At 40.4% G+C, this 27,457-nt stretch overlaps 1 protein-coding gene across 1 annotated transcript in view; it reads left to right on the forward strand.

The window, feature by feature from the left end:
• pip5k1ca (phosphatidylinositol-4-phosphate 5-kinase, type I, gamma a) overlaps positions 1–23,627 on the forward strand; it is a gene marked incomplete at both ends in the record, with an annotated part of 31,773 nt that extends 8,146 nt beyond the window's left edge. Inside the window, 18 exons of the mRNA XM_083888232.1 lie at positions 5,036–5,067; positions 5,662–5,748; positions 5,901–6,031; positions 6,300–6,417; positions 6,983–7,135; positions 10,047–10,346; positions 10,993–11,201; positions 12,852–12,935; positions 13,313–13,361; positions 15,028–15,112; positions 15,337–15,498; positions 15,959–16,100; positions 16,265–16,297; positions 16,579–16,698; positions 19,287–19,557; positions 21,987–22,055; positions 23,401–23,490; positions 23,610–23,627. Of these exons, the coding sequence (XP_083744358.1) occupies positions 5,036–5,067; positions 5,662–5,748; positions 5,901–6,031; positions 6,300–6,417; positions 6,983–7,135; positions 10,047–10,346; positions 10,993–11,201; positions 12,852–12,935; positions 13,313–13,361; positions 15,028–15,112; positions 15,337–15,498; positions 15,959–16,100; positions 16,265–16,297; positions 16,579–16,698; positions 19,287–19,557; positions 21,987–22,055; positions 23,401–23,490; positions 23,610–23,627 (2,153 nt within the window). The remainder of the gene's footprint in view (positions 1–5,035; positions 5,068–5,661; positions 5,749–5,900; positions 6,032–6,299; positions 6,418–6,982; positions 7,136–10,046; positions 10,347–10,992; positions 11,202–12,851; positions 12,936–13,312; positions 13,362–15,027; positions 15,113–15,336; positions 15,499–15,958; positions 16,101–16,264; positions 16,298–16,578; positions 16,699–19,286; positions 19,558–21,986; positions 22,056–23,400; positions 23,491–23,609) is intronic.
• Between the last annotated feature and the right edge of the window lie 3,830 nt (positions 23,628–27,457).

Raw genomic sequence — 27,457 nt, forward strand, 5'->3', positions numbered from 1 at the left:
GTAAATTATTTTGTTCTCATTAAGAGAACATACATTAAAGCATGGCACATGGACACCAGTGTGATTGGTTGCAGGTACCACCTCTGAACTCCTTGTTGCAGAACGTCAACATGGCTCTAGCGATTCTGGAGGCTTCAGAATGAGAGTTGGTCATTTTACAATCCCACAGATATTTGACACTATGCAGAATACTGACATTTTACTCCACGTTGTATTTAGGCTGCCTTGTTGATTTTTCCACTCTGGTAATATGCAACGGCAGTCTAGCAGTTCTGCTCACTCTGTTACAGTAATAAAAAAAATGCTTCTTTGCTCAAGCATAAAAAATTTGCATCTAATCAATAACTGGAGTAACATCACTTAGCCTTTGTCAACATAACAAACGATCGGTTTAGAGACTGCCTCTTACTTGTCCCCTCCTCTGGGAGACATCTGGGTCAGACAGTGAATACACATCGATGCTACTATGTACAGTTACTACACAACCTTGTAGTTGAGGACACACACTCTACACTCCCTATGTGTAATAGGTTAAGGTTGGGTAAGGGTTGGAATTTGCTTCAAAGAATAGGTAAATTACAGTTGAGATGCACCGATGTGATACATACTGCATGATGGTATTAACTCTAATGTAATTTGTGCAGCCTATAAACATTGTGCAAACCTACATAACTTTATTTCAAATACCAGTGGAGATATTATGGATTAACACTGTTTTTAATTTTAAGAATTGTAGAAATAGCACTTTAAAACTCGGAACTCTGCAATAGTCTCAGCAGGTTCTTATTTATTTTGATGGTTCTGTTTTTTGTTCTGTACACTGAAGATCTCTACAGACTGCTGCTGTGATATGATGGTGGTAGTTTTTGTTGATATTATATGATATTATGTCAAAAATAATATCTTAGATTACATTTTATAAGCTCAATCACCCTTATTTCCTTTGATGTGATAATACTAATGTGTTGAGTTTAGATAACAAGGATGTGTTGTACCTCAGCTACTTCCATGCACACGCATCTCCTCTTTCCAGAGCTATCTCTGTCTTTTCATAATTTAATTTATTCATAGTAATGGTGTTCTTGTGCTGGCTTACTTTGTACATCAGTGAGGGTGGGGATAGATTAATACATTAAGTGAGTGCCATCCATTCATTATCCTTTGAGGGTCACGTACGGAGCTGGAGCTAATCCCAGCTGGCTTTTGGCAAGTAGTAGGGTTCACCAGTCACACTCGTATTCACACCTATAGTCAATTTAGTCTCAAATGATCCCAATCTGCATGTCTATGGATTATGGGAGAAAAAAATAGACACTGACAGAGAGATTATGCAAACTTCATGCAGAAAGACCAATCAAAGTGGAATTTTAATCAAGGATTCAGGATAGTTTACAGAAAAAGCATCATGTATACCACAGAGTCAGATGTTTGAGCACTGCACAGCCCATTGCACCATGCTTCATGAAACTGAGATACATTGTGTAATATTTCAAATCTACCCGAGACGCTCCTTTAAAAATAAGTAAGCAAAGACAACATGTTTTGTATTTATTTTTTTGTTTTCAACCAAAGATTCAACCAAAAAAAGCAACTGTTAGCTGTTAAATTGTTATTGTGGACAATGGGAATTATATGCACTCGTCTGCAGCGAAGCATAATTTGCTAACCACTTCTAGCTCTATGACAATAACACTGGTTTCATTTGATTCGCTCAATCAGTCACAGCCCTCCAATTAAAGTCTGGGAAAAAATTCACCCTACCCCCTTTCTTCAACAACAATACATGTGTACTCACAAAATGTAGGGGTAGGTTAAGTTGGTGGGGCATCACATGCTGTGATGTTGGACCATTCTGAACATAACATGAAAGAAATGTGGTGATGAGTTTGGTCGTGGCTCCAAAGCATTCGTCTTATGTCACACTTTTAGAGAGATGGTTTGTTGTCACGGCCTTATGAAAAATGATAGCCTGGGATAAATTGAAAATTCAGGAAAAGCATTCCATGTCCTGTCACTGAAATAGGTAGAAGTAAAGCTTGTAATCATGGCTTGGTTTCATTTTGTTTCATTTGATATAGCCTTGCTAATGGATCATGGACTATTTTATGTGGACGAACTTGCTTTTTAGCCTATGCTATTCTGCAGGTGTTGTGATCCAACTATTCTATCAGCAAATCTGATGGGTTTTTTTCGGTTCATGTTGCATTTTGAGGTTGTACTGTGAGAGGAATAGAGAGAATGTTTTGCACCTTGATGACTTTGGGCTTCGTTTGAAATGCACCAGAAAGGGAACAAATTAACTGTTGTTATTGGTTAACTAGTGAGGGATGGACACATGCTTTGACACACACACACACACACAAGCACATAGTACTTTAAGCCTGTTGTGTCAGCAAGCAGGGCGCACACTCTAACCCCCACTCACATACCTGTGCATGCAGACACACACTGAAAGCAGTCTTAACAGGTGCAGACATGTGGAAAGGAAGAGACGTGGCTGCAGTGAGAAACATGTCATACCTTCTCTACCTCTTTTTAAAAGACACAAATACCTGCACACCTTAATGAGCAGGAATTTGGAAATGGCAGAAGAGACTTTAAAGAACCACACTTCGCCAGCCAATCGCAATACATTCCCACACTTGGATGCATACACAAAATTAGTCACAGGCAAAAAAAAGAAGCATCCTCTTCAGTTATCTTCACTGCACTGCAAACATTCCTTTATCACTACATGCAGAATTTCTCTCTCTCAGATGTTATTGTTGTTTCAAATGTTGTTTCAGCTTGCAGGAAGAGCTGTGATGCTGGGAATGCACTGGCACGCATTCATCCAACTGTGAATTTATGTTTGTGTGGCAGAGTCAGAGAGATAGAGAAAAAGAACAGGAGGAGGAGGAGGAGGGGTGGCAAATGGGTTATTCTGTGGCTCGGTCACATGGGCATGCACGTGATACAGGCGAAGAGGGAGAGCAGAGAGAGGATGGCTATCAACTCAGCTGCAAGCACTGAGTCAAGCTGTGAAGATGCTTTCCCACTCCCACTGAGAGATACTGGGTTACACTGTGCTGCACAAGTAAGCTGTTCGTGTCTCAGCTGGTGAGGGAGACACTCAATCAAAGATTGAATTCAGAAGGAGAGATTCTAGCCACTGTTATGCTTATCTTATTCTTATGACCTGCATTGGCCAATAGTTTACTAGGGCAGGATATTAACAGCAAACTGCCAATTCATTAGATTTTTGAGTAAAATCCATCTAAACCATGCAGGATCTGTCTCTTGTTTTTTTTTGTTTTTTTATTCTTAGAAATGTTATGCTATGCATATTTTCTGCACAGTATTTAGACTCGGTGAACCATTCTGAGTCACAACAGTTCAGTTCAGGTGGTATAAAGACGATAATGTTCAGGTTAAAGTATAAAGCAGCTCATGTAACAGGTGTTTTTATTTCTCTTTTTAAATCGCAAAGATCAATGGTGAGATACTGAATATTGATATTAGTATTCATATATTGATATCAATAAAACTAAAAATTATCTAAAGAAGAAGAAGATGTGTCTCTGTTGAATTTCTGCATTGAGTCATAATCGCTCAAGAAAGATTGCTGATGCATCTTATAATGAAGAAATATCTAGTGTATGTACAGAAATGTGTTACAAAATTTCTGATAAAAAAAAAAATCCACTTTCATAAATATAAACCTGTTAAATCATGTGAAAGAAAAATGCAGAAATCATATCAATAGAACTCTGTCGTTGATAGGGTTATTGTATCTGTTAAATGATTACACACTTCTATTTATTCACAACAGTCAGACTGTGATGTTGCTATAAACATATCAGTCAGTTTCTTCATAACTTCCACCATCTGCAAAGATCAGTGTGAAACTGGTCATAACAGAGGGGGAATTCATCAGCCTCACTGTTGTGCTGTCTGAAGCTGTCTTTCATCTGCTCGTTTTGTCTCATTCATTTGCTCATTTTGTGCCTCTCTTTCCTGCCCTCCTTAGCCTTCTCTGCATTATTATGCTGAGCGTCATACATCTATAATTATGCATCTATTTCAGGCCTTCCCGGTGAAAACAGTCATCTGATTGCCTTCCTCTACTGCCTGCATCCTGTTATTAAACAAGAAAATTATCACAACATAGCATTTTGCATGGCTGTTTTACTTCTGAGATTTTTGCCATGTGCAGTTTGCAAATTTAATCTCGTGGTGTAGCATGTGATAACCTATTTAATATTAGCCTTGCAAAGCCGCTGTTCTTGCATATAGTGAACTCTTAACCCTTTGCAGATTGAAAGATGTTCATGTGAAACACGAGAGGTCCTGTTACCAACCATAGGCTGATATTCTGTTTTATTTCAGCTCAGAAACCCTGAGAGCTATGCAATTCCACATATTTAAGTATTTTTTGGCAAAAGCATGTGATATTTTACATTTAAATTAATAAATCAAGTTAGAACAGATCTACAAATAAAGGTACAATTGTGTGGAGCTGAATGCCAGCCTCAGCATTGCTGAATGCAATCATGTTCACTAACTTATTCTTTTTTAACAATAAGCACAAAGCTAATCCTAATTGGAACTGGCATTAGTTTTGCCAATTAATTATGGGAGGAATACAAGACCTGATGACCTTAAAGGCTCACTTGAGTGTTCTGCATTTCTTGCTAATGTATCTAATAGTGCCAGAGGCTACAGATATCAACCTGTCAGTGTTGCTGAGGAAAAGTCATGAAATGTTTCCACAGGGGAAAATAAATGTCTGCACAAATTTGCATAGTAATCCAACAAGTAAACAATATCATACTTCATTCTGAACTGAGAAATGAGATTTCATCATTCCCTTGTAGCTGACAATATTCTTTCCCGCAGACCCTCTTACTGACAGGCCCTTACTGGTTTTGACACCATTATTGCAGAAATTCATTTATCTCTCGGGGGGCAAAAACTAATGATGCTGAATAATGGAGTCTCTCTGCCTTTAAAATGACTAAGACTGTCATCTCTGTCTCTTTTCTCTCTTTCTCAGATGCTGCAGCTAAGAAAGCCTTCATCACAGAGGTAAGCTGCCATCTGTTTCTGTCATAATCCGCTCTGTTGTTATTCTTTGACATGTCTTTCACGGACACACCAATGATGGCCGTCACTACACAGAAATGTTTGATGGGTTGATCTCGGTTAATTAATGTTTGCACTTCCTCGTTGTCCTGGCTTGATCCATGAACACTGCCATACATGTCAGTGATTAAGGCAGAACAATGATTGTTTTCAAACTAAAAGATCTTCTGTACTGTATGCTAAACAATTATTGTGACGGAACAAATAGTAAGTATTATTCATTGCCGGGCTTATTCATTTTAAAACATTGATTGCAGCTTCTACCATTGAGACTGAATCAGATTAAATGCCTAATCAAACCTTCTAGGTCTAGGTTTGATTGAATCAGGAAGTTAATTTTTACCAAGTAAAGATATTCATAACAGACGTAGGTATATTTGCATTTTGTCTCATAATGAACACCTGGTCTGCTCAGTGAACGCCTTCATCTAAGCTTGAAATTATTCTCATGCATTGATATACTGTGTCACTGCCTGTCTTTTAATATTTAATGAACAGCTTAAGAGTCTGTCTGTGTGTGTGTATGTGTGTGAACAGATGCCCTCATCATCAGGCCAGCCTGGTCAGGGAAAGAAGATTGGTCACAGAGGGGTTGATGCATCAGGAGAAACTACTTACAAGAAGGTACTGAACACACAGCACTGCATATTCTCTGGTTTTAAACAAGCTAGGTTCTATGAGCTGGGATGTTTTCATATGACGTGCTTTTTTTAAGGAGGTAGAAGTACTGAATCTCATTCACACGCCTTTCTGCCTCTCTCACCCCACCAATGTAGACCACATCCTCTGCCTTGAAAGGTGCCATCCAGCTGGGCATTGGTTACACGGTGGGAAATCTAAGCTCCAAGCCTGAGAGAGATGTGCTGATGCAGGACTTCTATGTGGTGGAGAGCATCTTTTTCCCCAGGTCTCACACACACGTACACACAAAACATACTTAAGTAGTCACCAGGAGTAGCGACTGGGCATTTCACGTCTCATCCATGGGACTTCTTCAATTCTGAAAGTTGGTGGTTAGTTCAATTCATGGTTTTAACCAACAATTGTCAATAGTAAAGAAGCCTCTTGGATGAGGGGTGACACATCTTGACCTGGATTAATGAGAATCTACCCTGTGTATTTCCTGCCCACATATGCATATCAAGTTGATCACTATCTTCTTCTCTGACTTTTAGTGAAGGCAGCAACCTCACTCCAGCTCACCATTTCCCAGACTTCCGCTTCAAAACATATGCTCCTGTGGCCTTCCGTTACTTCAGAGAACTTTTTGGCATAAGGCCAGATGACTACCTGGTAAGACCTGGTCCTTTGTTTGTTCATAGCTGTAACAAATCACTCATTCCATCCACCCTTCCATCCATCACCTATATTGCTTATCCTTGGAGGTTTGCTGGGGAGTTGAAACCAATCCCAGCTGACATTGGCTGATAGGCAGGGTGCACCCCTGGCAAGTAGCCAGTCGATCACAGAGCCAACAAACAGAGAAGAACAACCTTTCACACTCAAGTTCACTTTGCTGACAAGCAATTTAGGGTCTCCTTCCTCAGCTGCACGAACACACAATCTTCACACAGAATCACCTGGGAGGCTGATAATCGCCAGAAAGTATTTAGTTTGTAATTAATGACGAAACTCAAATCCTCCAGGTTGAATCCCTGCTTTAGGTTAAGCAAGGTACATAAATGATGCAGATAACAAATGGTGATTCATCAAGAAATGGAAGGGACAGCAGGCAATATAGAATAGTCAGCACATTCAAAGGATAAGTAATTAAAAGAATGTATGTCTTTGTACAAGTTTTTCCTGATTTTCTAAAAATGATCTACATCTCTGTTTCTGTGTCTGTGTGAACCTACAGTACTCCCTGTGTAACGAGCCCCTGATTGAACTTTCTAATCCTGGAGCAAGTGGTTCAGTCTTTTATGTAACAAAGGACGACGAGTTCATCATCAAGACTGTGATGCACAAGGAAGCTGAGTTCTTACAGAAATTGCTGCCTGGATACTACATGGTAAGTAAAGACAGCATGTGGTACTGTATGTGTGTGAACATAAACATGGTTTTTGTAGCCCTAACAATATAGTGATAAACGCAACTTATTTCATTCAGACCACATGAAATGAATCGCTGGCATACTTGACTGTCACTAAACAAATCTACTACATACAACCTCCAGTTTTGGAGCAATATTCAGGTTTAGTAGTTTCCCCTTTATCTATGAGTGCTCATCAGCCACTATATTAAGTACAGAGACTTTTGGCCAGAGTAGCATCCTGTGTGGCTGCTGAAGGCCATCTGCTTCCAGGTTTGGCATGTGCCTTCTGAGATGGTGTTCTGCATAATTTGGTTATATGAGTGGTGATGTTGCTTTTCTATCACCTCAAACCAGCAGTCAAAGAGATATTTTCGCCCAGAGAAGCTCTGCTCACTGTCATTTTTATAATTTTGAAGAGGCAACATATACAGATAAAAGAGGAGAGGGCCTAACATTTTGCCTTGTGGGACCCCACACAATCTAGGAGTATTGCTTTAGGTGGACAGAAAAGTGCTAAAAGTACCAAGACAGTTTCAAGATATCATTAACAACTCTCAAGCGTGTTTTAATGTGACTGGCTGATTAGCTGTGTTAACAAGCACGAGGTCATGGCACACATGTTGCCCTCATTTAAATGTCAACTTGTCATATTACAATCTCCTTATGTAAGAACCTAAGTCTGTCCTCCAAACATGAGTCCTTCTCATGTAAAGCAGACATAACAGCTCCCTCATTTGACTGAAACCCCAGGCTGTGTGGTTTCATAAGAGACTGGTTAGTCGGATATATTGTACTTAAAAACTAACAGAGCATGACTTGAGCCAGGAAAAAGCCCCCCCACCCCCCTCCCCCTTACAGTCTGCAGGCACATTCTGCGTTAAATCAACCAGCAACAGCTCCATGTATGTACATGCTACTAATCCACCCTCTCAGGGTCACAGCACTTGGACCTGTGTTTTTTCATGTGCTATCAGCTGTGGCCAAAGACCATTTCAGGGAATTCACGTTTTCATTGAGGGATGTTCCGGTCACATTTTCATAGGTGTATGAAGAGAAATAACAGCGGAGAGATTCAGCCTAAGGTCAATGCAGGTGGACTAAGGAAATAAGACACAAAACCTGGTGTAGATTCATTAATACAGTATATGGATTTACAGAAATAACAAATCCGTGCTGTGTGCTGCTGACTTACTTATGGTAGCAGGGAGGCTGAGAAGTCTTGCTCTGGGCAGCATACACATCGCTGTGATGTAATAGACTCTGCCTTCTGTGCTTATGCCCCTCTATTATCTCTCAATTTTCCATCCTCTTTCACATTTGAATATGTCATTTCACTTTCCTCACTGCTCTAACACACATGTATTTGTGATTTATTTTTCTTAATCTGTGTCTCCCTCCCTCTATTCTCCCCTCTCTCTCACTCACGTGTCAGTGTTTTTCACTCGTCACTGCTCTGTTCGCGTGACATTGACTGAAGGGTCGTGTATGACTGAGGGCTGAGGATGCTCTCTCTATCTCTGTCTCCCACTGTATCTCTCTCTCTCTCTTTTTTTTTTTTTTAACACTCTCTCAGATGAAAGTCATCCACACCTGCTGAGTGTTTTAGCCACACTTTCACATTTAGCTTTTATCTACACGGTGTCTGCTTCTCTTTCTTTGGTTGTAGTTACTTCCACATCGGAATACTGTGCATCACTGCATGGGCTTCTCTCTCTCTCTCTGCTCTGATTTGTCTAATGGAACTGAACTGGCTCATGTCCCAAGGTCAAAGCAGGTTTTTAACGGAGCACAGCCCGACTAACCTCATTTGTGTGGATTGACTACTAAAACATTCAGCACAGATTGATGATGGTGTTGAAAGTCTTGAGTGTTGTCAAAGCAGAGGAATGTTAACAAAACAGGAAAAGGTACTAAAGGGATCTTTTAAAGTAATGGTGATAGTAGTCTGTGTTGTTGAATTAGTTTTTATATTTTCTGTTGCCTTGCTAATGTAATTTTTTTTCTATATCTCTGTCCATTATGATATGTCTCTTACACTGCACTGTAACCACGGTAACACCTGGCTCAGGTGGGGTTCAGACAGAAAAATGTGTCCTGAGTCATACTTGTTCAGTGTTCAGTGTGTGCTTGGAGAAATTGAGCATTTTAGATTTATTGCCCTTTGCACTAGAAACTGAACTTTTGGTAATGAATGGCTCCTGGCATTTGAAATGGTTGTTTGAAAAATGTACTTTGAGTATCCCATAGCCATATGAGCTCATGATAAAAACCCTGCATCAGGTGGTGGATGACTAATTGTATAGTAAATCATGGACCAATTTCTTACCAGAAAAGCTTGAAGCTGTTGCTGTGTAAGTACGGGTGCTTTTAAAGGTTTATTTTTTTTATCCTATGAGGAATGAGCCATTAGATAGCAAGAAACTGAAATACTGCTATAAAAGTTTGCATTTAAATACATACCATACATTTCAAAGCCGGTTAAAAAGAGGGTGGATATCAAACTCCAGTGACTGCATCATTCAACCTTACTTACTTATTATTCTGGTTCAATGTTCAATTTTATTCAGACAATAAAGAATTGTAATTATACCTTGAGCACTTCCAATTTCATCTATCATAGCACTCAGAGGAATAAAACTTTGTATTTGTATTCACTCTATATATCAGATGACCAATGTGTAACTGTAGCCAAAGTGTGTTTACAGAAATGTGGAATGATACTAAATTAACTGTCTGCAGAAAGCACTGCTTTCTTTTGCAAATTTTTTTCGCCTCTCGAGTCCCAATTTATGACATCTCTAAAGACCATTTGCCTTTTCTCACTCATCTTCTTCTTTTCTTTTCTTTTCTTTTCTTTTCTTTTCTTTTCTTTTCTTTTCTTTTCCAGAACTTGAATCAAAACCCTCGCACTTTGCTGCCCAAGTTTTTTGGCCTCTATTGTGTCCAGTCAGGCGGGAAAAACATCCGCATGGTGGTGATGAATAATGTCCTTCCACGTGTAGTACGCATGCACCTCAAATACGACATGAAGGGCTCCACCTACAAGAGGCGAGCGTCAAAGAAAGAGAGGGAGAAGGCTCGGCCCACGTTCAAAGATCTGGACTTCATGCAAGACTTACAGGATGGACTGATGCTGGACCAGGACACATATAACGCACTTGTCAAAACGCTACAGAGAGACTGCCTGGTAAGACGACACATTGGTTGAAAGATCCACATATAACACACAGATAAAGGGTCTCCAGAGAGAAGCAGTAGATCCAAGACAGGAAGAATTAGAGGGATGGTAGAAAGACACATTAAGTAATAAAATTGCAGTGTCTCCAAGGGAAGCGACACATAAAGGGACATAGATGAACCCTGCAGAAGATAATGGAGAAAGAAACACCATACTGATGATGCCCTGATCGATAAAAGATGGGTCATGGATGGTGCAGTAGATGGAGAAAGATGGGAAAGAAGGCAGGAAGAGAACAGGCTATGTATGATGTATTCGACATTTCCATAATCCCTCACTGTAAATTAGAGCTTGGCCACTAGCAAGAGGTTTCAGGTTTAAGGGAAGCTGAAAACACCCTTGTCATGTAAATCACCACCTTATGTTTACATTTATAGGTTGTGTGCTTGAGAGGGAGTGTTTTTGCATGCACATGCTCTCGTATACATGGTTTATTAATGTGTGCATGCTTGTGTCTCTGTTTCATGTTTATGGTGCTAATAACTCCACTGTTGCAGGTTGCATTTCCTTTTTTTATGCGATAAAAGCTTTTTTTAAAGGGTCTTTACAACACCTGCCTATCACTGCACTCACTCACATCTGTCTATCTGCATAGGTGTTGGAAAGCTTCAAGATCATGGACTATAGCTTGCTGCTTGGCGTTCACAATATGGACCAGGCAGAGAGGGAGAGGCAGATGGAGGGCTCACAGGGTGACAGTGATGAGAAGAGGCCCGTGGCCCAGCAGAAGGCCCTCTACTCCACAGCCATGGAGTCCATCCAGGGCGGAGCAGCCTGTGGAGGGTCCATCGACACTGACGACACGTGAGTTTTACCAGAGAGACCAGAGGCAGTGGAGTTTAGCGATGATAAATCCAATGATTGCCCATAGTTAACTCACGATTAATTGCGAATTAATCAAACATTTCCTATGTGTTCTAAATGTTTGACAAAATCATGTCAGAAACAAATGTAAAGTCTGTCATGTAGGTTTGAATGATACTTTTCTACTCCCTCATAAAGACCATTGAATATCCAACTTCAAACTAACTTCCCTATTAAGCACCATTTGAGTTTGAGTTTCATTTTATGGTGTTTTAAATAACTGTATTAATCAAAAGGTTATTATGACCCCAATTTTAATAACAATAAACCTTCTTAAGTTGGAACTTTTTCAACTGCAGTGCTTAACCATAAATTAAAACCCCACATTTTCCATTTTGCATGAAAATAATGTCCCATTTTTAATCTTTTCATTATCTAACCATGCCATTTTAGTCTAGCTTGGCACTCTGTTACTCTTTTCCCAGAAAATTATGACTCCAATTCCAATTTGAAGAAAGTGACTAATGAAGAAAACTGTATGAATTAAATTAATTGAAAGATGTAAAAGTTGAGACGACTATAACGCAGGCCCCTCCACTTTCATTTGACCTTGGTGACAAACTGGAGATTTACTCATCAAACAGTCAGTAATGAGGAGTCATCGTCAGACTGGCTGTGCTTGGGTTCAGTGTGGATTAAAAGTTTGGCAGTATGGCTCAAAGTGAAAATATGTGAGTTATAATATAAAGTTAAAGGAAGAAAAGGATGTGCTCACCTTAAAACTCCCACATTGCTAATGACGTGTTGCTCTTTGTAACACTAATCCCCAGGTGATTAAGAAAAAATAAAATCTTCATGTTGAGCAAAGACAACAAAATTTTTGCAATCGCTGGTGTGAAATCCTGAATAAATGCTCATTCAAACTGATGACGCTAACCATGCAAGAGGTTTCATCCCAGGTCAAGAAGCTAAGGGAGGTGATTTCAACACCACTCCTAAAGGAGAACTTCCTAAACTTCCTCCGCTAGTGGAGAAGAAGAAGTGTTGTGCTTGAAACATCACTAGCAATAAAAAAAAATTGAATGGGAGCTCTAAGGTGTGCAGATTCTTTCCGTCCTTTCACTTTTATGTAGATTTTTCATCGATGCTGCACCCATCGAAATCTTACCAGTCAAAAATGACAAAAACTTGGTAGGTAGTTTCTTGGTAGTGTTTTGTTATATACTTTTAAGGTAAAGTAGATTTGGTTAATGACCCACTAATGCTAATTATATATTCTGATAAGAGTTTAATAATGGCACCTTAGGGATAATTACCCCTTATCAGCTTGTGTTTTGGAATGAAACATTTTTTTCAATGACCACTGTGTAAGGATTTCCAAGTTTGTGGATATAAGCCCACCTGTAAAAACCCAGCTTAACATGCTGCATCCCTACAATTCAAATCTGAATAAGTGGAAGAACAGGGGTGCTGGGTTAGGCTCAATCCCAGCTAACATAGAGTGAAAGGTGGGGTACACCCTGGAAAGGTCAATTGTCCATTGCTGGACCAAACAACCATTCAATGGGATCTTAAAAACATTTTCTTCTGCCCATAATTGCTGCATGAATGACAAGCTTTATAGTGAATTTATTTTCCTTCTACTTCCAGGATGGGTGGTATCCCAGCAGTCAATGGAAAGGGCGAGAGACTCCTTCTGTACATTGGAATCATCGACATCCTGCAGTCCTACAGGTGATACTTACAGTAACCAAGTGAATACATGTAATGGCACTTTTGTCCTCATATTCTACACTAATATAATTATCATAAAACAAGTAACATAAATCTTCTGCCCGTTAAATACTTCAGTTAAAATATGTGTTTCATGCTGCAACAATTACAAATCATCTAGCGCACTTGGGTCAGACAGTCAATGTAGGAGCTCGAGTCAGGAGCCAGGGCGGTGAGGTTAGCCGGGTTTGTGCAGCAATAAATGCTCCAACCTCACCAAACGTTTTAATGAGGTGACGTAAGGAGGAGAAAAGGGGAATGTTCACGGATGCAAGAAGTTAGCCAAAAATCTGTCGAAACACAACTATGTTAATCTGTGCTTTTCTTTGTTTCTGCAGGCTAATCAAGAAACTGGAGCACACGTGGAAAGCTTTGGTTCATGATGGGGTGAGTTTATTAATAGCTCTGAATGTGCAGACATATTCCGTCAAATGCAGGGATATTTTCTGCAGTGATCACAAATGGTTTACTCTCAGGTAGATAATGCAGGGGGATAAACTGTAGTTTTCCGTTTCTTTGTCCTGTGATCACTGAGAGGTGACACTCACCCTCCACCTATTGGGTTTCCAGTGAAACGAGCACCTGTGTGTTCTCGTCAGGGAATCTGACTTGTGTGTTTGTCTCTGAACAGCTAGCTGAAGGAAATGTTACAACTTTAGATTACAGTGACGGCACAAAATGAATGTGAAGTTTTGTGGGCGAGGTGTCATCTCCTTGTGGCTCTTGTTTAATTCAGTCACAGAAATCTCATTCTCTGACTTGTGAATAACATTTTATGATTAACTGTAGCCTTGAGCTTTATTTGTTTACAGATTTTTGTGTTTGAGGAGTTTTATTAGCTTCATGTTTGGCAAACCTTATTGGCGTGTGGTAGTGCTCATCTGTCTGTCTGGATTTTTATCACCTCCTCCCTCATCTGTCCATGTCACTCCCTCTTAAGCTGCAAACCTGTGAACATGTCCAATACCCTCCCTCTCTCTTCACACATTTATTTAAAAAGTCTCATCGAGCAGGTCTCTCTCGATTTATTCATGTCTATGGGTTTGTTTGTGTAGCAAATCTTATTAAAAGCCAGCTTTAGGTAGCGATGGATTGCCCTAAACATAATTATATACCTATCAGCAGCAGCAGTTCTCTTTTATAGAGCAACTGTTTTAATATTGCGGTGAACTCCATCTGCAGTGTGGCGTGTCATTGTCATTAAGATTAGCCATTATTGAGCATTTTCCACAGTAAATCACCTTTATGAACAGTCAGTTCTGCAGTAATGGGGACAGATAGTATACAGTGTTGTGTGAAGCCTGCAATAGTTGGCGCTACAGAGGAAGAGGAACATTTTTTGCAATTGTGCGCTTATGTATACAATCGCTTGATAGTAGAGGTGGGAACTGGCAGAGGCGTCACAATACAATATTCTCACAATTCTCATGCCTCGCAAAATGGCGCTTCCTCTATTTTTTCACATGCATAGTTATACCAGGACACCATGGTAACATCATATTATATTACTATACACACAAGATAGATTACAACTATAGATCCTTCCTTCCTTTATTGCACCTCACATCTCATGTCAACGACCTAACTACTGACTTACTCATTCCTTTTTCCCACTATGAAGCACACTAACACACAAGGTATGAGTGGGAAAACAACAGACCATGTCACTGCTACTGCTTCTCTCTCCCCCTCTCTCTCACACCCTCACTGTTGCATACAATCATGGTGCACTCCACTGATAATAAAGAAGAAGTGACTTAGTGCCTGCCTCTTTCATCCCTCCTTCTCTCCTCTATCAGTCTAAACCAAACACCAAGTGTCATCTGTCAGTCTGCTAGAAGTGCGATCGCCGTCTGCTGCAACATAAATAATGTAGAGACTCGTCTGTAGCCTCGTCTGGCTGTTTCTGTCTGTCTTTTGTCTTTTTTAGTGTGTTGTCCTGGGTTGACCTTGGCAAAAGAGTTAATGAAATAGGATTGTTAATCTACTGTATGCACACATTTGATCATTTTATGCATGCACCACTTGTCTCATAATGTCTGTCTCTCCTCAGGACACCGTGTCAGTCCACCGGCCCGGCTTCTATGCGGATAGGTTCCTTAAGTTCATGAGCAACACAGTTTTCAGGAAGAGTTCCTGTGAGTAAACACTGCCTTACATAGTCAAACTGAGCTGTGTGGGAAGAGCTGCACAAGCACATGTCAGATGCCAGGCTTAGTGTCTTTTTTACTGCTGAGCTTTGACAGGACAATAAGAGACAGGAGCCAACTGCCTTATTAGGCTCTGCTGCATGTTGTGTGAGAGAACCACACCAGTTTGATCCTTGTGTGGCTTAACGTGTTTATGTGATTCGCCCCCTCAGCTCTGAAATCCTCTCCGTCTAAGAAGGGTCGCGTGTCGTTGATGGTGCCTAAGTGCGCTGGTCCCGGTGCAGCCTGGTCAGCGAGCCAGCTGCCCTCTGAGAGGGATGAGAACATCTACGACCTGAGAGGAGCTCGCAGCTTCCCAACACTGGAGGATGAGGGTAAATAAATCAGTGTTGCAATGCAGTGACATAACTGTAGATAATCAGAGACAGATAATTGGGACAGAGCCCATACACAGATTCAGAATGTACCAACCACAGTTACCACGAGGCAGTAAAGAGTTTCGAAGAAGCTTATTTTCCAGAACTTTGCTTTTGTCTCAGTCACTTTCTCAGTCCAATGTATTTGGGGTAACAAAACACAGTGTTGTTTCTGTCCTACATGACATGCAATATTTTGCAGTTGTCTTTTGTAAACATAAGTGCGACTGATCTCAGCCCTTTGTCAACAAGAGGGTTGTAGCTCTTGCCAAGGGAAAGAAATGGCTGCACAGGAATATCAACTAAGTAGTTTGTAAAAAATTCATAGAATAGAAATGAAATACTAGAATATGCACCAAGTTTCTGAAAAGATGAATAATAGAATTTCTTTGTTTGTCTCGTTCTCTCTTTCCTCCAGGGCGGCCAGATCTTCTTCCATGTACTCCTCCATCGTTTGAGGAAGCCACCACAGCGTCAATCGCCACCACGCTGTCTTCTACCACCTCTCTGTCCATTCCTGAGAGATCCCCATCTGACACATCAGAGCATCCTCGCTACAGGTACATAGACTTTTGTCTTTTCCTTAGTTAGTGTTGATCTTATTTTGTTTATTTCTTTTGTTGGGTTAAAATCCTAAATAGAAACACCTAACATCCTACATTTTGACTGGAGGTCAGCAGTATTCATAGGCAGTTTGCACTGACACTGTATCCTCTGTCTGCAGGCGGCACACCCAGTCTCTCAGCCATGATGTGAGGTGAGTCAGGACCATGAATGCTACTTTCACTGCGTCAAGCATTTAAAGCAGGAATAGCTGTTTTTATAATGTGCTGAGGTTTGTTAGCTTCATATTTTCAGGGTGTGGTGGGAGGTAAGACGTGAAATGTGGGGTCAGCCTGTCGGTCGGTGTGTTTATGAGTGGTCACACTATTCCTATTGCTATGATGAGGCTGTGTGTGTGTATATTTTCTCACGTGTGGTTAATTTCCTCTGAGCATTTTTTTCCCCTGTACGTCACATGTTTTTGTTTGTTTTCAGGACCCAGGAGGAGCTGCGTGTGCGTGAGGAGGATCAGCAGACCATCACAGTGGAGGTGGAGTTAAAGAGACATGACAGCGAGCCCACCATCTCTATTCCACTGCTTTCACCGGAAACCCGGTACATAACACAACAACAAAACTGTCTACGCATGTGAGATTATATATTAACAGTATAATAACTCCTGCATTTTATCGTCCAGTATCTCCTGTACTCATTAATACTGTTTCAGAGAGATAGGTGCACTTAATGTGAGGGCTTCTTAAGTGTTTCTGACACACTTCTATAGCCTGAATTATACTCTGCTTGACACTTTAAAAAGGAAATAGAATAAGTGTTGGACACTTTCTTCTTTGGTCACACACCTGTGGAATTTCCTTGTTCCATATTTTTATCATATTTTGTCACACATTGTGTCTCTTTGTAGACGTTTTATCTTCAGCCGTCAGACCAAAGCATATTCTCAGGACAAGTAAATTCAAAATCTTTTCCTCCTCAGTGACATCATCAACCATATCACATCTATTCATTATCAAAACAAAGGCAAAGCAGCACAGATATAGATAACAACTGAGCAAACCTTGACAGAAGGATAAACTAAACAGCTGTTAAAAGAGGTGGATGGAACTCACCACCAGAGCATATATGAAAAATATTGTCTTGTGGCAGAGTAAGTGCAGCCAATATTCCTGCTTCCAGTGCAGACAATGACTTCCAGTGTTTTTAGGGTGTAGCATTATTTAAAGGGCCAACGTGAGGGGGGTGCTTTTTAAAGTGTAGCCTGTCATTACTTGATTTTCCAGACTTTCTGACTCTAGCTTTAATGTAGACCTGTTTTCATGAGCCAAATATCTCCTGTACAGTGCAGCACTGTAGGATCTGTCACAAATATAGTGTCAATAGACCAGTAGTGGGCAGCACCTCCTCACAACATCATTAGGGAGGTCTTATGACTCCTATTACATAGTAGACTCCAGTGCTTTACTTGACAGTGTTGGCATAGCACAATATGAACTGCCTGATGGTTTGAATGTGAAATTTGATTTCTTCCTTTTGTCACAGGTTATGGCCTCATACTATACATCTTCTCTTAAGGTTGAATATCTGTCAACAAACTAGATGGCTCATAGATAACAGTGATAACAGCTTTAACTTTTTCACCCTAAACAGTGACTAGAAGATGAGTGAACTCTGTCACTCGCTGCCTGTAGTTCTGTATGTATGTGACCCTGGCAGAGAGTAGATAAGCTGCTGAGCTGCAGTGAGTCTTCCATGACCCCAATCATTTATATGACTTGGTTTGATGTGACAATAATAATAACCTGCCCTTGTCTCACCTGGATACACGCTCCTCTCTGACACTGACACACACACATCAGCTAGACCCATTTGCTTATTGGGGCTCAGGGATCTCCTGCTCTAGACAGCTAAATGCTGCAGGCACGATGTGAAGCAGTCAGTGCCGTACAGTAATGAGACTATGAGAAAGTGCACATCTATATTAATTGGTGTTGAATGGTTGTGTATGTGTATAGACAAGGGGCTAAATGAGCCCTGACATGGGGTAACCAGCCATTATAAGTAGGGCAGTGGGGCAGGAAGGCTGCATGCACAGACCAGCTCCCATAATTCCAGGATGACCTGACATGCTTATTTTAACCCGGATTTGGCTGATTTAAGCTTTTTTTGTTTTGGCGCTTACACTTGACACAGAAGTGAAAATGGAACAACAGCAGGAGATACAGACTCAATAAACACAACATCATGACTAAGTCCACATGGAATCAATTGTGAGTGGAAACGAACAGCTGATGCATCTCAGTGGGCTACGGTTTGATTTGTTTATGTCGGGTGTGGTTACTGAGGGCAACCAACCGAATAAATTGGGTCTGATGCTGGCTAGACATATGGCCTGGGGGTCTGGAAAGAGATGGGAGGAGGGGGTGGGCAGTGGGAATAGCTGCAACAAACAAGAAGATAACCACCTGAACAATTGGACTTCTTCAAGAAGCGTCAACTCACTTGCATTCTTGGAGCTGGAGAAATTAAACTAGGTAAAGGGACTAGGACAAGAGAGCAGCAGCACCACCAAATTTAAGATGGGGAAGCAGAGAAGAATATATCAGGGGAAGATAAGAACATATATCTAGCAGAAAAGAGAGAAAGGCAGAATCAGACTTTCTGCATAGCAACCACCATCCTTTCTTGCCCCTCCTCATTAATTCAGCAAATCAACTCCTCTAAGATGCCAACACTAGCAGACTTGTGGAGTAAAAGCCAAACATTGAGTCTGAGAAATTAATGTGAATGTGCCTGAATCCCTCCTCACCGTTAATGATCAGGCCAGAAACAATAAAGAACCATGGGCAGCACGCAGCCAGCTGGCAAATCCTTGAGCTTAAACAGCAAAACCATCAACACCCACGCTCTTAGCTGTTAAATTTTACCCTGAGCTACCTTATGACCATAAGATGGTCCCGTTTCCTCTCATCTGCTGCCCGGAAAGTGGATTTGGCAAGTGAGCCAATTAATGTCTGCAAGTGATGTGTGTATGCATGTGTTATTTTTATCTTGATAGACTACATGGACCTTTTTGTAGATAATCCTTGCTCCAGAGAGACAGTCACATAATAATAATATTATTGTGTTGTCTGAGGGTCAACCGATAGTGTCAGACTTTTAACAATCCCTCATCTACTTCTCCTCAGTGAGGTTCACGAAATAGTTGGTGCTGAAGCTCCTGAAGCCGCCGCCGCCGCAGCAGCACCTTCGTCCAGTCCATCAGTACCTGAGGCTGAGGCCTCCTCCTCGTCTGCCCCAGCTGCTACCTCCTCTCCTGGGGAAACAGAGGAAGCACCATCCAGTCCCAGAATGGTGGTGATAGAAGCAGACCGGGCCAGCCAGATGTCTGGTTCTGGCTGCACCAGCCAGGCTTCAGTCGATGATGACGAAGATGTGCCGGCCACAGATATTTGCTTTGTAAGTAAAACCCCTTTCGCATGCACTAACACACGTGATCACACATTCACACATACTTTAAGAAATTGTGTGAAAATAAAAGGGAAAATAGTGAGGCGTCAGGCTAGGACTAGCTCTTGTCACTTCTCATCTTTTTGATCATATTTGCACATCAGCCATCAGATCATGAAAGGTTCAGTATCAAAGAATTGTATGATGCTCTCCTACAGAAGCATTGACGAAAGGACCACACACAGCAGGCTGGTATGAGAATAAGAGCATGTGCAGTTATTGTTTGATGTGTGTGGTGCATTCATTTAAAGGACATATTTAACATTTTGGGAAATATTGGGACACATTGTCATTACAGTGCAAAATCGCTGATTTTCTCTATGTACTTGAAAGTGGTTTCCAAATTTCCAGTCTCAAAAGAAAAATGGCTTCTCCAGCTTTTAACAACAGGAGAAGGAAATAAGCATTGTCATAAGTCATTTCCCCTTGTGTCAAACTCTTCCTTTAAAGTATTGCAGTGTGTTTTTTTGGAGTGTTTGCAGAGGAATAATGGCATGTTGCGCCAGCGTCAGTTTGCTGTTCCTATCTAATTTGATCCTCTGCAAAGCTGAAGGCTCTAAAGCTTTTGTGGAGTGTGCATGTGTTAGGAGAATCCTACTGAAGTCACCACGAGATAATGTTGTGCTGGCAGGTGTTAATGTGCCCAAAAACACTGCTATACATTTATGTATGAGTGTCAGGTGTAGCATGGAGAGTGGAGCCACCGATCACAGAAAGAAACGTTCCACAATGGCGAGAATGGGGTGTCCCTTATCAGCAATTAAACATCCTCTTGTGTGGCACATGACGTGATATGCCCAGCAGGTTAGTCACTGAGCTCCCTCAGTTATTTAACAGCCCTCTCAGCTGACGGCTCTGGCTGATGCCCAGCTCATACTTCAGAGGGAGCAGATATTCTCTCTACTAACAGCAGCAGGGGCTCGACAGCACTGCATGAGGCCAAGTCACCCTGAACGCCATGATATTTAAATGAACAGACACACGCTACAGGCAGTGTGGTCACAAAGTGGCCTCTCGGGAGTGACGGAGTACACTGCCAAATATCCATACTTGAATATGAAAACCTCACTTTGTCTTGGATGTGAAATGCGGAAAGGCACATTTTGAATTATTGGCATCGCCACCACATTCCTCATTTTGACCATTTAGCAACTCAGTCAGCTGAGTCATCATTAGATCGTACTGTCATCATTTCTCCTCTGACATACCACACAAACCGGGTCTCTGCGTCATCACTTCAGCTTCCTTTTCCACTGATAAATGCCTAAATTGTTCGTTCTAACCACCAACGAGAAAAGCAAGAGCTCTATGTATGTGTACTATGATTTTATTCAAACTAATATACTAATAATATACTAATAATACGTAACTGATGATTAAGTTGTGTTGTAGCTTGAATGATATGTCTTGAGTGGAGTGGACAGGAAAGAATAGTTTTAACTGTATTACTGATGCACAGAATCCCTCTTTTTAAAGCGTGCCATGAATATACAGTACAGTAGTGTTTGTAATGTTCTGGCTGACTGGTGTCATCTTTTTTGGTCTGTTTATGTGTGAGCTATTGCCATGGTTTGCTAGATTGTATCTTGTGTAGAGACTATCAAAATAAATTGGATTTTAGTGCTTGTAACCAATCAGCAAATTGCATTTTAAGCCCTATGTTCTCTTGGACTGGCTCCAGCCCCCTGCAACCCTAACCGGAAACTTGTATGCAATGTTGGACTCTGTTGCAGTCCTTAAGCAGTTCATTGTTTTCCTTTTTCCACCTGAAAGCCACCACTCCATCATCAACAATGTATTCCATCTACTATGATCCCACGCCAATTACAAGAGCTACTATATGTGACTCAAAAACTGTACATTTAAAAAACTATTTTAATGTATTGATCTTTCACGGCCCACTTGCAGTAGTTTCACATACCACCAGGGAGCTGCAGCCTGCACTGTGGGAATGACCGGTTTAGGCGAGGACAGGCGTGTTCACCTCAGGTTCTCTACCACATCCAACTGTCTTTTTCCTTCATCTTCACCTCTATCCTCTTGTTTTCTTATTCTCCCCGACTCTTCAATCATTCCCACTTTCCCCTTGTTCCATCTTTTTCTCTGCCCTTTTCATGCTCTTTCACTTTCTCTGCTTGTTTCCTGTGGTTCTCGTCACGAGTCATAATGAAAGTGGTGAAGCAGCAGGCAGCAAAACAGAAAACAGAGTGGTTGCGAGACTTCTGAATCTATCTGTCACCACTGACTCATCCCGTGTATCTCTGCTGAGCATCCAGAACTATTCTTTTCCATTTTCACCTCAGCGTGTGTTCATTTCTATTTGTCACATGTCTTTTTTTGTTTTGCGTTACGTGTCATGTTTCTCCTGCTGTTGTCAGTTTCCTGATGGGAGGACCTGGGTGGTCTCTCCTGTCCGACAGAGGAGGAAATGCCGGTCCAAAAGGACAGTAAGTGAGGTAGAAGGAAAAGAAATACGATGTGCTGTCCTGGTGTTAGGTTGGATTAGTTTTGTGGACTTGTTTGTTTGACACAATGTTGAGCGGATACTGCATGGAACACAGCTTTTTATAGCTGTAGGGGTTTTAAATAAAATATAAAAATGCCCTCAAACCTCGCGGTGGAGACAGTGAGGCGTGAAATAAACAAAACTTTACTCATATTGACCTTTATTTGATTCCTCACCTAACTCATTCTTCTAACAACCATATACAGTATGGAAATATGAAGGCTGTAGTGAATTAATATCTTATACATATACATATTTTAATGTCGTTTTGCTTGGCAACATTCCCATGTTGAGCACAGGGAGCACAGTAGCATTACGGCTAAAAATTAACGAATCGGTCTGTCTAAACATCACATTTTGAAACATGTCAAATATAAAGTTTGTCATTTTAAACTTTAAAATGTATGTTATCATGTCAAAACACTTGGTAATTAATGAAATAATTTGCAAATCTGAAGTGAAACATGCAGAGCTTATCTTGTGTGCAAACCAAGAGTTTTTGTGCGAGGCGTAAACATATCTATGTCGAGCTATTGAAGCTATATTGCAATAATTTTCATAATTTTAGCACTCCGTCATAAAAATATGTTTATATATGTGTGTGTCACCGTCTACAGATGTACCTTGTTGCAGCTGCTTCCCTCTTTTTAAGGTCTATTAAGACCTGAGACCCACAGTGAACATGAACCTGCTGAAACTTTCAGAAACTCTATACAGACCAGCAAGCACTTATTTTATTGTTGGAAAAGGATAAAAAATAAAAAAAAAGTCTTTATCCTGCATTTTGCTTTAACTGAGGATGCTCTCTGTGTCGTACTGTCCTGGCATCCTGGCTTCCCTCCCATTCCCACCACCTAACTCTTTCTCCCCATCCTCGCTCCTGTTTGGCTGATGCAGCGACTCGTCCCTTCGCTCTGTCTGTACACTTCACTTTGCTTCAGACGAGGTAGTCCAACGCTAAGACACAGGGTTCAAACACACATCACAAGGACCCATCGTGTTTCCAGCAGTCTTCTTTACCAACATATTTGCCATTATTTATGTATCTACAGTATGTCAAGTCTGCTTACTGCTGAAAGGATTAACACATCCTTTTGTTAGTTTCACACTTTCCAATGTGTCTCAGCATCATTTCCTCCTTTATGCATCCCTAATTTTCATTTCCTGTCTTGTCCTCTCTTCTCCTGTGTCTTTCTCTCCTGCCTGCCCCTGCTGCTTGTTTCTGTGCCTCTGGCCTTTCCTCTGACCCTCTGGCTCCCTCTGCTGTGGTGGGTGTGTAAAAACAGCCTCCAGAGGACAGGACCTGGGTGTACTCTCCGCTACACTATGGCTCAGAGTCAAAGGCCCTGCCAGATGGGGATTGGGAAAGAGAGACAGTAAGTGAGAAGCATCGGACTAAAATATACAGTGCAGAGAAAAATCCCTTAGATCAGGAGTAAAATTGGTCCGAGATTATGTTGTGTTTGGTGGTGAGTGTTTGTGTAAAAAATCCCAGATCCCCAAAAGACTATGACTACACCAAGTGTTGGCTTGGCTTATGTCCAAAAACCCCGCCGCTTCATTATAGCATTCATGTGTCATTGAAAAGCAGGTGGAAATGGTCACAGGCTGCCTGCATGACCAGTCAGGCCAAGGCCAGTCATCCTGTGTCTGCTGAGAGTTTACTGCACCATGTCACAGCATCAGCCTCATGCGTCACCACCACCATGTCCGCATTACGACTAACTTTAACAGAACATGGTCATCAAGTCTTTTCCAAATGATTTCTTATGTACAGTGGGTGAGTTCTTTTAAAGGTCCAGTGTGTAATAATCAGAATTTTGAGAGCGCAGAAGACTCCCAAGTGCTTCAGGGAACTACAGTCACCTTTATATTTACCAGAAAGGATGTAAACACTCCCATTATATCCCTCTGCAGTTGCCCTCATGCCCTCCATCTTCTTTGTTGAGGCTTATGTGTGTGACACTGTTTTTGTTTGTGATTGTGCTGCTATAGAGACAAAACAGCTGCCTCCATTAAGCAAGGCACTTGCCTAGTGCATATAAAGAGGCTTATTGTAAGCCTATGAAAACATTCGGATATTTAAAAGCAATTATACTCTTTTACAAACATATGTGTATAGTATATTCTACCAACAAACCCTCCTAAATGTTACACACTGGACATTTAAACTAATATTGTAATGATTGTATGTCGTTTTGGTGCTTTGTTTTACTTTGATAGTCTATATCCTGGTGTCTCAGTATCTACCAAATAGAAATTTGACAAACTGCTGTTTACCTTTCTCTGAATAAAAAAATATCTTCGACCATGAGGGGGGTTTATTTTTTTCAGCATTTCTTTTCCACATGTTAAATATTATTTTAAAACTCAATAATTATTCCACATTTGTGACATTTAGCCATTCAGAACGTCATTATTGTTATAGCAGTATTTGATTCAAGATATTATCTTATTATCTTATGAGATTTGAAGATTGTTTGATACTGTGTGTTTCTGAGATTTCCGATTTCCTCACCCTTCCTGTTTCTGCTTCCTTTTAATGCATTTTGATTTGCGGGCTTAGTATTTATTTTATTTGCCATCATTAAGTCGTGCTTAAGGGTATATAAACACCTTATAAACTGTGTGTACAACGTGAACTCTGTGTTAACGCGTCCACCGTGTGTCTCCAACAGTAAAAACGCTGTTCTCTGGCAGAGGGGAGCGAGCGTCTCCGTGGAGAGGACTCATCGGGTTCTGACGTGCAGACCTCAGCAGTAGCAGCAGGATCTCTGTCTGAACCAGGATTTTCGACAAACATGCAGATGATGAGGATAAAGACACTTGAGGAAAAAAAAAAAAGAGACTGACCACAAGAGGGTTTGGGGGGGGGGGATCCTGACATTATGACGATGCCCCTGCCTTCCACCCTTTACAAAATGAAAAAATATATCAGTTTAATGTGTGTATGTGTGACATAGTACGCATAAGGCGGTAGTCTTATATGTTTACATACATGAGTAGACTGTAGGTTCTGATTCATACAAGCACAGCCCTCCAACAGGCTGTCAACAGGCTTTTCCACTCAGTTTTCACACACACTTGTGACATGAGCAGAGCCGCTGCTAACTCACTCTGCATTTCCACTTCAAATGTTTAATTGACTCAGTCACGCTGGGCCTCCATCCAACCTTTTTAAAGCCTATTTCTCATTACTCGCTTTAAGAAATGACACAATTATATCTGTTTTGCACATTATGTAGATGGGCAGCTGTGTCCTATGTAATGCTGCAGCAAAGGTGACGCAGTGCTAATCATCATATACCTGAGAGAACAGGTGATTAAAGTGCTTCTGCTCGCTCGTTCCTTTGAATTTTGCAGATGAGCTTTGCATTTTAAATTGTCACTAACATAATCACTTTTTTATGCAAATCATCATCAGTAAATCCACCTCTCACTGGTGCTTAATTTATAATACATTTATTATTTAAAATTATATTATAAGATGCATTTAAAATGCAAAATTGAGGATTAATGCAATTGTCTTGTGTTTCCATCCAGGATCTAATTTATTACATTTAAGTTTTCCAAGAATGTCACTGGATTAAACACACAGTGACTTCATTGTTACACGTCATAGAAACAGGGTTGTGTGTATTGGTGTTGTGCTCTTCAGTTTTAATCATGTAAGCCTCTCGTGGAAAAAGAAAAAGTCTCAACATCATAACATTTGTCTTTGCAGTTTTTACCAAACTGGAAACTCAAAAACTGCTGATTCCTGATTTCTGATTGGATGTTTCTGACCAAAATGCCCTCAAAGAGTCAATCTTAACTCCCTATTTTACCATTTTTATGTAGACACGCTTGTGGCTCTGAGTGTTTATCAATGAAACCTGATATTTTCTAACACTGTTGTCTATATTTTGTACTGACTATTCAACCAGGACCATTTTCTGTCCATCTAAGCCGTGGAAGTGCTCTTTATCTTTGCCAGTGAAGAACATTACTGTGGCTTTAACTTCTGAGGCTGTAGGAGTTTGTGCGGTGAGCTCTCACCACCTCCCGACTCCCACTAAAATATGCATGTTAGTGTTTTAGATGAGCCCTCTCGTCACTGTGTGGACACGCAGCGAGCGAGTGGTGGAGCCTGAGGCATTAGAGGACTGTGCTTGTGATCGTAGAACTGGAGTTACAGTGATAACCATCGTTAGACCGATGAAAAGAGATCATTGAGTCATCGTTACTGTACGTCATCCTCACGTTTCCTGTAGTTTAGCTTGTAGAGGAGATATTTGACAGACAAAAAACAGTGATAAGACGTGGTTGGAATTCATTATAGTTTATAAATATATCAGATGGTTTTTTTTTGTATATCTGAACATTTCTTCAGCTTCTTTTTCTGGTCTTTTTTTTTTTTACTGTGAACTTTAATTTATTTCGTCTGTATTTTCTTCTTGTATACACTGTTACGGTACACCTTTGTTTCCCCTCCATTAGCATCCAAAGAAAATCAGTTTTGTTTGATCATTTTAAGCACTGCAGCTTTTTTCGTTGTTTGTTTGACGTTATGTTTAGTTTGTTGTGTATATTTGGTGTTAACACTTTTTTTCACTAAAGCTCTTGCGGAAACGGCTGAGGATTAAGACTATTGCCTTCAAAACAGAAGGTTTACATTTACAATTACAACGTAAAGGCAGCAGACATTGTTAGTCAGTACAGTGATGTTCATGTCTTTACAGTGTCTTCCAGTGTCACCCTCTTTTTGGACAAGATGCACTCAACTGTGTGTGTGTGTGTATATATACACATATGTGTGTGTATATATACACACATATGTGTATATATATATGCGTATATATAGATATGTCTGTATATATGTGTGTATATATAGATATATGTATATATGTGTGTATATATAGATATGTCTGTATATATGTGTGTATATATAGATATATGTATATATGTGTGTGTATATAGATATATGTATATATGTGTGTGTATATAGATATGTATATATGTGTATGTATATGTGTATATACATACATATATATCTATTATGTATACATATAGATATATATGTATGTGTATATGTATGTATATATACATACATATATCTGTATGTATACTCATATACATATATATCTATATTTATATGTATACATATATATACATGTACAATCATTGAGGGCAAAGCTGTCATTTGTATCAGAGTAATTTCACTTCTTTAAGTGAAAGAATTATTGGTATAACAGTGACATTTATCTATATTTGGTCAACCTCACCTCCTGAAAGTAAGAAATCTATTGACTGGACATTAAAAAAAAAAAAAAGGTGTGTAGATGTAGAGCAACAGTTGTAGTG

This window comes from Microchirus variegatus, assembly GCF_963457635.1.
Source record: "Microchirus variegatus genome assembly, chromosome: 4".
Classification (NCBI taxonomy): Eukaryota; Metazoa; Chordata; class Actinopteri; order Pleuronectiformes; family Soleidae; genus Microchirus; species Microchirus variegatus.